Here is a 14,100-nt window from a genome sequence, read left to right as displayed (position 1 = left end):
AATTAATGCAAATATATTATATTAAAAGTAGTTTTTTTTTTAATTTCCGTAAATTGTTTTATCTCGACAAATATTCAAACATTGTATTGCTAATATTCAACATGCCATTAAATAAATATAGTAATAACCAACCAACCTTTAAAATTGTTTTTTTTTTTACGTGTATTAAATTATTGTTAACAGTGCAAAGAAAAATAAATATTACATTTGTTAACACATTAAATAAGGTTTATACGGACGATACATACAATATTTCTTATTTATCCTGGGACATTCACACACAATAGTACTTAAATTAAATATATACAATACCTAATCAGTTAGTTTCTAGTCAAATATAAGAATGGATTTTCATTGCCTTGCTCTGGCTAACAAATGGAAAATAAATTAAAAAAACTCGTTCGATCCTTGAATCGAAATTTGAAAATCGAATACGGCCTTGGCAAAAAAAAACATCCTGGTTACGGATGTTTTGTACACGTACACAAACCCAGACTTAAATATACAGTATCTATCTTCTAAACAACATTTAGACTTTTTATTATTAATCTGCGCCATTACAAACTCAAAATAAGTAGGTAATCAGTAAAAACAATTAATACTTAAAAACGTTTGCAACGCTAAATTAGGTAAAGTAATTAGAATAAATTATTGTATAATTTCAAGATTAGTTCATTTCACTATTGTGAAAAACAATATGGACTTTGGCCATACTTATAAATAATAATAGGCAATAATTTTATCTTTGTTAATTTCGGGACACTGGAATTGTTAATAGTTAGTTTAATTAGTTGTCGAATAACATATATTTAATTAAATTTCAGGATCTAATATTATATACATGTTATATCTATCTGCTACTACTAATTCATTCCGTTCAGTATATAGAACCTTTTTTTTGACGCTGGAAAAACGCATTACGCGTTTCTCCCACGGGAACAGTATGGGCGGGTATGTGGGGCTCGCCGATGTCCGAGGCGCCGAGTACGCCCCGAACATCGGAATACCCACAAAAAAAACAGCGGTATCTTTTCCGTTTTAACGAGGAGCGCCACGAGATCGCTTGCATGCTTTGCATGCTACCGCGACGCTCTGACGGACGGCCTGCCTATGCAGGCCTCCATTCTCTAGGGGCATTACCAGGGTACTGAGAACCTCCCAAGTCCCAGCGACGCCTATTGCGGCGAAGGGACATTATATAGACCCTATTGATGAAGGGTACGGACGCGAAATTTTGATTCTAATTAGGGCTTTCAATCTCCCACTCTCAACCTTCATCATCATGAAATCCAATCATATTGAATTAGTCATTTAGCACACTGAGGCAAATAACTATTAAAGCTACTTACGGCTTAGATAACGTGTGCTAAATAGAGCCTAATATATTTTGTTGTTGGGGGACTCGCGGTCCTACTAGTGTTACTGGCGAGAGCGACGCTTATTCATCTTGTTCTTGTATCAGATATTTATTGAATTTGTTAGAATCAAACAAGTAAAACGATTTTAAATATCCCCGAAAATATCAAAGTTTCCTTGATTATAAACAGAACCAAAAAATTAAACCGCCAATTCTAAATTCCAATGTAATGAGTAGTTAAAGCATAAAAACTAATTCTCCGTAAATACAATAATAACTTGGAATACAATGACTATAATGACATACGTGCTTATCTTATATCACAACATCTTTCGTGTGAACGAAACAATGTGCACATTCGTGTCGCACGCGGGGAGTCCACATTGCGCCGCGGGCACACAATTATAACATCATGATGCTTAAATCACTAAAAAATATATACCTTTTGAGGCTATATTTAGTTATATATATAACTTATCATGTTGAAATTAAATAACTACGCGAGGAATTAAATTGTGGTAAGTCTTTACACTATATATACATCCACTTCATACATATGCACATATAAATCCTTCTAACAAACATAATTTAACTTTGCGGAGATTAAAACTTACAGATTCCTTAAAAGCTATTCTTTGAACAATGAAAAATTCATATTATAAAGTTGGTTAAAAAAAAAACGGAACTCGAAATAAGGTTACCGTTAGTAAAGTCGTGTGAAACGATACTAACTAATAATTTTAAAGCTTCGCATATATTGCCTTCGAGCCTTATGTGTAAGATGATAAAATGTACTTAATCCGTCATACAACTGTCAAAAGAGTGACAGAATATACAATAATACAAAATAAACTAGTCAAAATTTGTAGCCGCAAACCGAAGCAGTAAAAACATATAAACAAAAGAGCTCAGTTAATGTATGTGTCTATTTACAAATTGCCTTTGTATATAAGAAACCCGTGCTATAAGATACATAGTGGCTGATATGTACCAAAGTAACTAATTACTGAAATTTTATATTCTAACGACTGATCGTGATTTAAAATAAAATTAAAAAGTTAGGATAGATTTACGATGATGATTCTAAGTTCAAACCCGGCTAAGCAACAGTGAATATTAATGTGCTTAATTTGTGTTTATAATTCATCTCGTGCTCGGCGGTGAATATCTGCATGTGGCGGATGCAAATTTCTCGTGTTTCCACCAATGTGAGTTATATTGGAGCATTACTTCACCACAATAAGTTCCAAACTTTCTCCCACCAGTGGGACATATACTTCTATGTAAAATGGATTCAATAATTATTTAATGTAGCAATCAGTAGTATTTATTGTATCCATTAATCCTTAGTCGTGTTAGCGGCACAAGTGACGTAGAAACGAATTATTTTTAATCTGTTAAAACGATAACGCTATCGTAATGCGATAACCATTTGTTTTCAAACAATGCCGAATACTCCTTACTTAAATGTTATGTCTTATTTTTATGTTATTATGTTTTATGATTTTGATAATATTAATTATATATAATAAATGCTCGGACCTTATTCGTATACCGATTTCAGTGTATACCGATGCGTCAATACCATCGGGAGGTGGAATGTTTTTTTATGTGATATTCGAAAATTAAATTATGCCGCGACAAATTTATCGATTATTTGATCTTATTTTATTACGACTTATTTACTTTCTGTTTTTACGGCTTTGGCCGATCCGCTCTGCTCCGCTCAAAAATAAATTCGATTAAACTTGTTCTATTATATAAAAAAGTTAACGTTAAGAAACGAGCCAAACATTTTCGGCTTTTTATGTATACATATTTTTATTATTTATTTTTATAACATAAACTGCATGCAACAATTACTCAAGTTTTATTTAGCTATAGCTAGTATTTTATTTAAAAAACATATATATTTAGAATAACAATAAAAAAACACCCAATGAAACGGTGACTTGAATGCTGCAATTGCAATTTTTTTTAAAGATAATGTAAGAATTATAAACCATCTCTCATGTGACGTGTTAAATCGCTTAATTTTATCGTTTGTTCTGAATCGGAAAATCCCTTTGTGCTAAAAATAAAATCACAACCACCCATGACCAATTACTTGGTTTATTTTTTTTTTAGATAAAGGCTGAAATTGGCCAAACACAATATTAATTTTTGTTTCGTTTAAAAATATTCTCGTGTAACCTTAAGGGTCGATGTCCAAAAATCACCAATAACTGTTAGCATCGAATTAAAATTCAATGCGTTCCATGCATTGTGGTTGGGTTACTAACTTTATATTTGATGACGATGACTCGATCCAAAGTTGTATCCCTACACAATACATTGTCACGAGGAAATAATGCTGTTATAACAATAAATTTGCAATATTTGGTAAAAAGCTACTAAAATACTTTGCAAATTGCTTCGTTCGAACATTTAATGAAAAAACGCGAACTCGCTACGCCATGTGAAGCGTCGCCAAATATATGAGGATCCACTTATTTTAAAACCATTTCTCTATTTAAAAAATATTACGATTACGGATTTGGGTTTTTGGCACTGCCGTCTCCGACGGCACATATATGCCGTCGGTTTTGCCCCGATATAGTTACCGGCACCGTTAGGTTGTACATCGGTGGTTACCGTGTCACTCGACTATGAGAATGAGCGAATAGAAATATGAAAGAACAACCGTGTGTAGACAATTATGTCCTGTAATATTTCAATGTGCAGTTGCCCATTCTTGGTTAGGAATCGGTCGAAATCAGCCAGGAGGACACTGCGGGTTCAACTTGCAACACAATTGATGTTGTACGTTACAAAAAGCATGTAATTATTAAGTAGAAACCTTTGTTATTAACTTATCTTTTGTTTCTCGGAAGTACAAATGATATAAAACGGCGATAACTAAATGTTGACGTGAAATATTCTATAAGATAAAAAATCAATTATTATTTATATAAATATATTGATTACATGACTTAACACGCTTTTAACTAGTTTCATTATTGGTGATAAAGGAAATTAGTACTACATTCTACATACTTCAAAACCTAATAAAGAATGTTACTTATTGATGAGACATATTATGTATTATAAACACACGTATCAGGTAAAAAAAATAATTATATATAATTGCTTAATTGGAATTTAATTAAAAGTTAAGATATGGGAATAATTTTTAACAATCTCGCAACCTCCGCACGCTTGTCGGAGGCGACAATCGCATTATTGTTAGTGGTTAACGATCCCACAAAAAATGGGAAAAAAATAAAAAAAATATATGAAAGTATAAAGTATACTTTCATAATTTTTTTTTATAGTATATATTTTTTTGTATTATATTCATAGTATACTATGACTAGGTATACTAAAATTTAAAAACCGTATTAGATTGAAGTTATCATTTTGACTTTCATTCCTAAGTCATCTTATAGCTTTCTCTACTACCGTTTTAGTTTCCAGCTATCTGTCAGTGCAAACTATATCGAGCTGGTATGTTTTATCGTCATTGTTGAAGTTTAAATAAATCCGACCACCTTCATATGTGATCGTTAATAGCTCATAGCTAAAAATAGGTATATTCGTTATTTCTTGAAAATAGGTTAGCGTGTCCAATTCAAGGTATTCTCTTAATTTCTAAATAAAAAGGTTCATAACATAAATTAGCTATTTAATTAAAGTATTATTATTATTATTAAACAACTTTATTGCACACGCAAGAAAAAAAGATAAATATAAGTAAAAAAAAAGAAAAACAAAACCTTAAGAATAGTCTATGCTATATTTATTTATTCTATGAGCATTCAACGAAGACCACACAGTTTCTAATATTTTATCAATGTTGAATCGATTTGTGTTTTTCTTGAATTATTGAAGACAACATACAACTAAGCTAAACATATTTAATAGATATAAACATTACATATCATAATAAATTAAACAGAATAGTTTAACAATTTCATAAATGACAATTGTATTATTCGTAATATTTAAATTATAATATTTTTTCTGTTACATATATTGTTATACAATAAAATTTCATCTTAAAGGAATGTAACCGACGGCAAGGCTTCACTAACAACCCACTCTCGGTTATTTTAGCGCTAAATATTAATACTTCGTATCGTATCTATGTATTCGACTAAACCATGATTATCGTAAGAACAAAGGTTATAACATCTAATATTATTAGCTATAAACTTCATGATTGACTACCGTTTTAGTGTTTCGAACTACGACGAACTAGCATATTTTGTTTTCATTTATAGGTTATAAAAAAATGTTTGATCATTGTACAATGACGGTGAAAGGCTTATATGAATTTGCCTATGTTTTTAAGCAGAGGTAACCTCTTGGCATTAATGTATGTCATAATAAAATTGCGACTCAATTGTATGTTGAAAAAACGCTTGACTCAAAAGCCGGTCTGCCTCACCGTTCTAAAAAAATATTGAAAAAAACCACTCGGCTGTATAGTGCCAGTTACCCGTGCCTAGGTATTTAAAAAAAAATTATCCCCATATAATCTGTTCTTTAGTGGTAACCTACTGGCTGCTACAGACCGTTACTCGTCAGTAATTAATTTAATCACAAGCACCTATGTATAAAGTACGTATGATTACAGTGAAAGGAATTTTTAAATACAACGTACAATCGCTAATTTCAACTATTCAAATTACCGCCAAACAATTTAAGCATTTATAACTAATTGAATATGTATTATTTTTCTTTCAACGATATTTTCTTCAATAGTTATGCTTCTAGATTGTATCTACAGCAATACATTATAATTGACTACTTTCATATAATTGCATTAACAATCAAACTAGTGTAATTTTCGACCGACCTAAGAGTTTAATTTTTAAGTATTAAGTCCGTTGTATACAAACTCGGCCTTCTTGGTTTAGTAGCTATAACTTATGAGGCAGATTTCAAGGTTCTAGGGTCAAATCCCGTTTCGGACATAAAAATTTATTTGATGTTTCTGTAAATAAATTCTAAGTGGTAACCGCGAATTTGGATTGCTTGTAATCCGGTGCCTCGGAAAGCACGTAAAGTCGTTGATCCTGTGTATTTGCTGTCCTATGGAATTACGAGAGTAAGGGAATAGAAAGTGTACCTGTATTTGCGTTCACACTAGTGTACTATAATATATCCTGCGCAGTGGACTAGTATCCGTTTAGAATGGCCACAGTTGCCGTAATTTGTCTGGAGAATTCTGAACAAAGTCTAATGTAAACTGTCTTTGTTTTTCCCACGCATAAAAATGAGATAGCAATGTGCTTCCTCTAACATTACTTTAGCTTTACCTTTTTTATTTCAATGAAGTAATTAAATAGTAAAATAAATCTTACATGCTAAGATTAACTTTTATGAATTCGTAGTTAAAATACGCGGTTCAATGACCGCAACAATACCGCCAATAAAAATATAAACTTGTCCTAACGAACCTTAATGTTCTGTATCAAGCAAGATGAATGACTATTAGAGGCTTATTATCTATTATTTTGACACACACATTGCAAGCTAAAATATCACTTTTGTTCTGAGATGGGTCATTAAAGAGAAATAATGAATCTTAACCTATAATAGCAGATAAAAATCCGGGTGATTGATAGTGCATACCAATGGAGCTTTTTTCATTCTACATGGTGGTATGGCTTGGTGCAAGCCCATCTGGGTGGGTACCACGCACTCATGACATATTCTTCTTCCAAGCAGTCATACTAAGTGCTGTTGTATTTCGATATTAAGGGTGAATAAGCCAGTGTTACCTCAGGTACAAGAGACATGACATCTTAGTTCCCAAGGTTACTGGCGCATTGGCGATGTAAGGAATTATTAATATTTCTTACGGCCCCAATATCTATCAGCGGTTGTGAGCACTTACCAACATCTGGCCCATTTTTCAGTCCCTCTACGTATATTATAACAGAAAAAAATAGGATGTATAAATTAACTCCTTTGCTTTACCTTAGTTTAAAACAACACGAATAGAATCAAGGATGTTTTAAAAAACTTTCTAATGTAATCGTTCTCGAAATGTATAAACGAGTTGATGAGTTAATCACTCGTTCCTGTTTTAAAACGCGCTGATGCAACGGAATGTCTGCAAAATCGTTTTAAAACGAACAGAGAGCGCACGTTGAAGATATTTATCAACTGTGGCTCCGTTAGATGAATATCATGTTGTATGTCGGTTTTGTAAGTTGTTACTTTAATATATTATTGTGATAGATAATAGTAATAACTGAAATTAAAATTTATGTTATTTTTCGTAATTTAATTATGTTTTCAATAATTTCAGACATGGAAGACGAATGCTATCCAGCTATACCAGCGAGCGCGTGGCGGAGCAGACGGCGGTCCAGCGATTCTCCGCCACCAGAAGTGAAGGCTGAACCCAAATCGGAGCCCGAGTCTCCCGCATCGTCCTGCCCCCCTTCGCCGACCCCTGGCACGCCTGTTACACACGTCGACTACGTCATTGACCACACGGTACGGACCAAAGAAGATTAAGAAAATAATTTTAATTGATTTAATTAGATACCTTGACTCTACTCGCACACATTCAAAAACATTGAAACACAAACACTATATATGTAAACTATAAAAACTTTTTCCAGCTATAAGACTTCTTTCTAAAAGAGATAACTCTTTAGAAGAACTGGTGTTGTTAGTTAGTGAAATTTTGTTAATGAGGCTGTCAATACATCTCACAAAAAATCTCAAATGATAATTTACATTCACTACAAATTATATTCGAATTGGCTTCTATAAAAACATAGGAGCTAAAAATAAACATTTCATGGAAAAGAGCATAAAGTTGATCGCACATTACATTGACACGAGAAACGAAGTCGTGAGTTCAAACCCAATCTACATCAAAGCGGGATGACTTGACAAAAAACGAAAGGTTACTATGGTTCAAATAGCCCACGATACTTTGCGACTTTCTCTGTAATATGACCTTAAAATATGGACGAATAAAAAAAACCTGTAAAGTTCTTTTGTAATTACACCGAGTATACAATTTCCGAACAGAAATGAGAATTTTACGATTTCTTAATTCGTTAATGTCAAGCAATTGAGTACGAAGACTAATTTAAGTAAACTAGATTTAAAATTAAAAAAAAAATACTCGTGTTAATTGTGTAAACACAATCTCAGCTTTACTGACTTAGCGAATGATAAAGCGCTAACCTTCTGTAAATCGTAGAAGTTTTTATTAGAAATATTTAAAACCAGTGCGGCGCTGCGTCAATGATGCAAATTCTCTTTGCAACGGAATAACAGAGCAGCTGAATGCCTGCATACTAATTCTAAGATAAAGATCAGATAACAGGACATGCAATAGCCGTCGCCAAATATGATGATTCCGGTTTTGCAAGATGTTTACATATACTATTACAGTTAAATACTTTGCGTACCAAAGATATTTTTAAAAATATGATAGCAATAATTTTCTTAATTTCTCATGAAGGATGAATGTTATGTTGACAGTCGTAAATTGTTATTTAGAATGTATTTAAAATATTCTTTTGTTCGATACCCGTGTGTGGTTTAGCCTAAGTCCAGTTATTCCACTGGGAATATTGTTGTTATTTTACTTTTTAATTTTATGAATAGCTTCAATCATCAATAGAAATTTAAAAAAAAATCGTCTACCTAATAAGCCATGCCTAATCTTAATTAGCAAGGTTAATTTAATTTCAGACCGGAACAATCCACATGCCACAAGCGGTGCTCCAGAAAGTTGGGGCGGCGGGGGTGCCGCAGCTACTGCTGAGTGCGGCGCCGCGCATCTCCATGAATAACAATAAGCTCTCCATTAAAGTCACATCGTCCGGCACTTCAGGTAGAACGCTGACATGGTTACTTCATTATGTCCCTAGTTCTTTGGCGAAGTACTTGAGCAATATTTCTAGTCTTAAGCTTAAATTAAGAAAATATTTTCCTATTTATCCATTTCGCTACGCTTTTCTTAATAATAAAAAAACAGTCAAATTAGGTATATTTCATTAAAATTATCCTTTTAAAAGCATTTTTGAATCGTCATGTTACAATATTTATTCATTTATTTATCGAAATATTTTTATCAACTCTATAACGCTATTACGCTTATATACTAATTTCATGAATTTTATCATCTATTCACTTAATCATCATCATATACATCATCGCTATTTATGTTCCTGACGCAATAGTTAAAGTTAAGATTAGAGTTATCACATAAACCTGTCATTTAATACTTAGTCCGAATTCAGGTTTTAAAATTTCAATACGACGATTAGTGTATTGCTACTCGTATTATGCTAAATTATTATTCAAAAAATGCCCTTACATTGTTGTCAATGTTTAAAAGATCGTTAACCTCCAATAATTTTTATAATCATGACTAACAAAACGTCTACCGATTTGCGTAACTTACCTTGTTTGGGTGTAATAATGCCTATAAAATTTTTGACAGAATAAAATCTTGTACATTTGGTTTGTAGTATATTATTCCCCTTTAAAATTCATTTACGGTTAAAATAAACTTCACTATAACTAGTACCGATAGGTTAGTAAGCAGGTGTCGCTATTTATTTAATGCTATTATATTATATTCCAATATAATAAGCTCCATATCTTCTCCTCAAAAAGTGAGAGGAGGCCTTAGCCCAGCTCTGGGACATTCACAGTCTGTTACTTACTTACTTATATTATATTCATATCAATTATGCTAACCTAAAACTTATAAGTCATTTGATACTACGGTGGCGCCAGAGAACGTGCTGTCATAATATTAGCATAAATAGGTGATCATTTAGTGTCGACTCTTTGTAACAATGGCATGAATCACCAGCAGGTTTCAACCTGCCTCCCACGCCGCCCTCGTCGCTGTCGTCGTCCGACAGCGAGGGCGCGCTGTCGCCGGCGCACGAGGCGTCGGCGCCGCCCGCCGCGCCCGCCGCGCCCGCGCGCCGCGCGCACCTCTACGTGTCGCACCACTCGCGGCAGCCCATCAACACGCCGCTCATCAGCAGCCAGCCGGTCGGTTTCACTCCTTCACACTTATTGCGCTTTTTGTACATAACAGACGAGCAAAGGGCCCACTTGATGGTAACTGGTTATGCCGTAAAATTTGATGCGTAAATCATATCTATGTTGCTTGATTCTTTTGTCATACGTTTACCTAACGTACGTAACGTGAGCAATAACCTAACGTAGAACTTCTTGAATTTCTAATTCACAAATTTCATTCATATTTATTTCAGAAGGGTTCAACGGGTACGCTCGTGTTAACAGAGGAGGAGAAGCGCACATTACTGGCCGAAGGATATCCCGTTCCGACACGCTTACCCCTCACCAAGGCTGAAGAGAAATCACTCAAAAAAATCAGGAGGAAAATTAAAAATAAGGTGAACATACACGACATTTCCTAATTCCCTTCTATTATGTTCATTCGCAGATACAATTATTAACTGTTGGAGATATAGTCCTGACAAATGGGCATGTCTAAACAGGCGTTAGGAACCGCCAATGTATTCATGATAATTTACGACAGGCTTATATTGTAAAAAGCCACAGATCGGTCGGTAACCGAAAACAAATAGTGTTTTAAATTAATTTTTCGTCATCTCTTCTAGATATCGGCACAAGAAAGCAGACGCAAAAAGAAGGAGTATATGGACCAATTAGAGAGAAAAGTAGAAATATTAGTATCAGAGAATACAGACTACAGAAAGAGGGTAGAAACACTCGAACAGACGAATGCGAATCTTCTGAGCCAGTTGGCAGCTTTGCAGGCGCTCGTTACTCGAGGCGCCAGGAAGTGACGTCATCAAATGAAATAGTTTGCGTGACGTCACACTTCGCTCTCACATGCACAGGGACTTAAATCTGCAGAATACAACATAACAGACGCTCTGACGTCACTCGGCAATAACTGCTGCTGGATTCGATCACAAATAGACAACAACCTTAATACTTTAACTTTTTAAAGCGAAACCGGCATTTCATTCTACATATACTTTTCACTCGAACAGTCTTTAACATTATTTGTTTTTTGCTCACTGTTTCTTCGAAGCTGTGTTTTAATGTCTGCTATTTAAATAGGACTTGTAACAGTATTACGGCCGGTTCTCGTGATCAGACAACTGCGGAAGTATAACCTAAAAAGGCTGTGAGAACTGACAGATACGATTTCTCACAGTTCCTAATGTACGTTTATCTATGTATTAAGTGAACAGTGACAACGATACTGTCCCCGTAATGAAGTGTATATTTTGTCGATGTATATTTTGGATGTAATTTACGAACCGTTACGTAGTATCCAGAGGATAGGACTGTTAGTTGAATGGTTGCTCATTGTATTTGTTAGTAAATAGTTATTCAGTGGTGCTGGATATGATATACCTGTATTTTCGTTTAGGGTATACCAAATTTCGAGTGCCACATTAGGTATTTATTATAAAACTCAGCACGTTTTAAGTGATCGTTATCAGTCGACAGCGAACGGTACCGTCATAGCGAACGTCGATACTTACTAACGCGTGTTTGAAATCTCGTAATATATTTTAGATGTATATGATGCCTCACGGCGAATAATTTAAGTTTTCATTCGTGCGTGTTTTTATTAAAATATGCAAATAGTTTAAGGAATTTTAATTGTTACCTAAAGCGTACGCGCGTGTCACGAAGGGCCCCTTCGCGCTTCGTGACGATTCTTAAGTTCTGTTGATCACATTGCGATGTTATTGGCCTTACAGTTTTTATCGGTTGTTGTGATTAAACGATGTTATAGGCTTGGAACTGTTTAATGATGGTTTCTCTCATAGTGACTTTAGTACGTCCCATATCGAGTCGCTACCGTGCGGTGATATCGATAACCTTAGTAGCATAATAATGTAAGGTGAGCGCACCGTGAGCCTTATCTTTTAATATTGAATTCCATGAATTTGCATTTATAGCGAAATGTGTATCGTCCTAGAGATTGTATCATGTATTTAAGATAATTTGTATGCAAAAAGTTATGTTTTCGGTAATGTCTAGTCTCTGCTGAAACATTCGAGGTCTCGTTGTGGAGGCGCTCGGGTCGAGGAGGTTAGCAAACAATTTAAAGCTGCGCTCTAGATAGACAAGTACAAATAACTGCATGCCTTTCATGAAAATAACGTAACTAACTATTAACTATGAAATTTAACCGGGCGGTTGATTTCGTTAACACGTTCACCACTTAAATGTATTATATTCATAGAATCTCGCAGTTCTTATGTATCGTAGGTCTTGCCAACAAAGTGCGAATTTAAAATCCACAACAGCGGCCGAGGGTCACCGTCTTTGTGAACTAACATTCTTATATACTAAACATTCCATATATCTTTTTAGTAATGTGAGTGACTTAAAGTGAGCTCGAGTACTTATATTGATATATAACTTAATCTAAAGCCTGTACAAATCATTATCTGTTAATTTCATGTTTTATATGTATTACGTAAGTTTCATCTTTAAAAGCATAATTGTAGCGTGTGGTGATACCGTGGAATTTTGTCAATTCGGAATTATTATCACATTATTTACTATTTAAAATAATCTATAAATTTTAGAATATTTATATTATTTTTCGTTTTATTAACGCTTCAATTAAAAACTAGTAAATCGATAACGAAATTTAAAAAAAAAGGTATAAAAAATTCCGTTTTTGACAAGGTTCCGAATGATGTATGGTCAAAATGTTTAACTCAATCAATCGGCATATTCGTGTTAGTATAATATATTTACTATGTGTGCAATTACTATGTTCTCTTTTACATTTTTTAGAAGTTCTTCCTATTTAGATGTAAGGGAATAGAAATTTATTTATATCGCTCTGTAATGTAATACTTCTCCCTCCAAGTTGGGAATAATGTTAAAAGAATTTATCGAGATATATTTTAAGAGATTTTTTCTAATGAAATTTAGAAATATATATATATATATATATGTATAACACTGTTTTACGTGTCTGTCGCTATACGAGTAAGGATAGGTTAGTGTGTATGTACATATATACAATTTTATCGTGGAAACTGCAAAGCGTGCCTGCCTATCAGTTATTGATTTTACCATAAACTAAGAATCGAACATATGACGAATAAATGAATGGTAATTTTTGAGAAAGCTGTATTGTTGAAACTATACATAAAAATAAAGTATTTAACTTTGATATAATATATTTAATTCCTAATATGGCATTTACCGTCTACAAAAGAGTGATTTAATTGAAAACGACTTATAGAAATTTACTAAAGTAGTTGATATTTTAAATGTATAATTATCGAGCCCGCCCCGGGCGACGATACATACAATATATTGTAAACAAAATGCCAAACTTAAAATGCATACATAAGTATGAGAGCACCGCACATTGGGTGACGGCAAGTAAAATCCATTCGAGATAATAAACACAATATAATTATATAATATTGAAATATTTTTTATATTTATTAAAATGAAATCTCGAATGGGTTGTACAAAGGTTGATATGATAGTCCACGCCGTGTCGTTTTGTTATTATTGAAGTGTAATTTTATTGATAGTTTTATATATTAAAACTATTCACTGTTACCTTGAGTCATGATTTGTTGAATCGTTTTGTTTTATTATTATATTTCAATGACATTGCGGATTTTACTGTCACCCTTGAGCTAATAAAGCGTCGGATATTGTAAATCGATTGTTTTATTTTTAATTACATACTCATGAAAACAAAGGCCTTTTGAGTA

At 33.5% G+C, this 14,100-nt stretch overlaps 1 protein-coding gene across 3 annotated transcripts in view; it reads left to right on the top strand.

Moving 5' to 3' along the window:
• Nucleotides 1-14,078, top strand: part of LOC126781847 (cyclic AMP response element-binding protein A) — a 97,490-nt gene extending 83,412 nt beyond the window's left edge. The window contains exons 3-7 of one of the 3 annotated variants that reach the window (XM_050506953.1): nucleotides 7,659-7,849; nucleotides 9,068-9,209; nucleotides 10,203-10,387; nucleotides 10,612-10,755; nucleotides 10,984-14,078. In XM_050506953.1, coding sequence (XP_050362910.1) covers nucleotides 7,659-7,849; nucleotides 9,068-9,209; nucleotides 10,203-10,387; nucleotides 10,612-10,755; nucleotides 10,984-11,172 — 851 coding nt within the window. In that variant the 3' untranslated portion in view covers nucleotides 11,173-14,078. Of the gene's footprint in view, nucleotides 1-7,658; nucleotides 7,850-9,067; nucleotides 9,210-10,199; nucleotides 10,388-10,611; nucleotides 10,756-10,983 lie in introns of all 3 variants that reach the window. The other 2 variants (XM_050506954.1, XM_050506952.1) reach the window with 2 other exon arrangements.
• The last annotated feature ends 22 nt before the right edge of the window (nucleotides 14,079-14,100 follow it).

The sequence above is a fragment of the Nymphalis io genome, chromosome 4 (genome assembly GCF_905147045.1).
Source record: "Nymphalis io chromosome 4, ilAglIoxx1.1, whole genome shotgun sequence".
Taxonomy (NCBI): Eukaryota; Metazoa; Arthropoda; class Insecta; order Lepidoptera; family Nymphalidae; genus Nymphalis; species Nymphalis io.
This window is presented reverse-complemented; position numbering and strand designations above follow the sequence as displayed.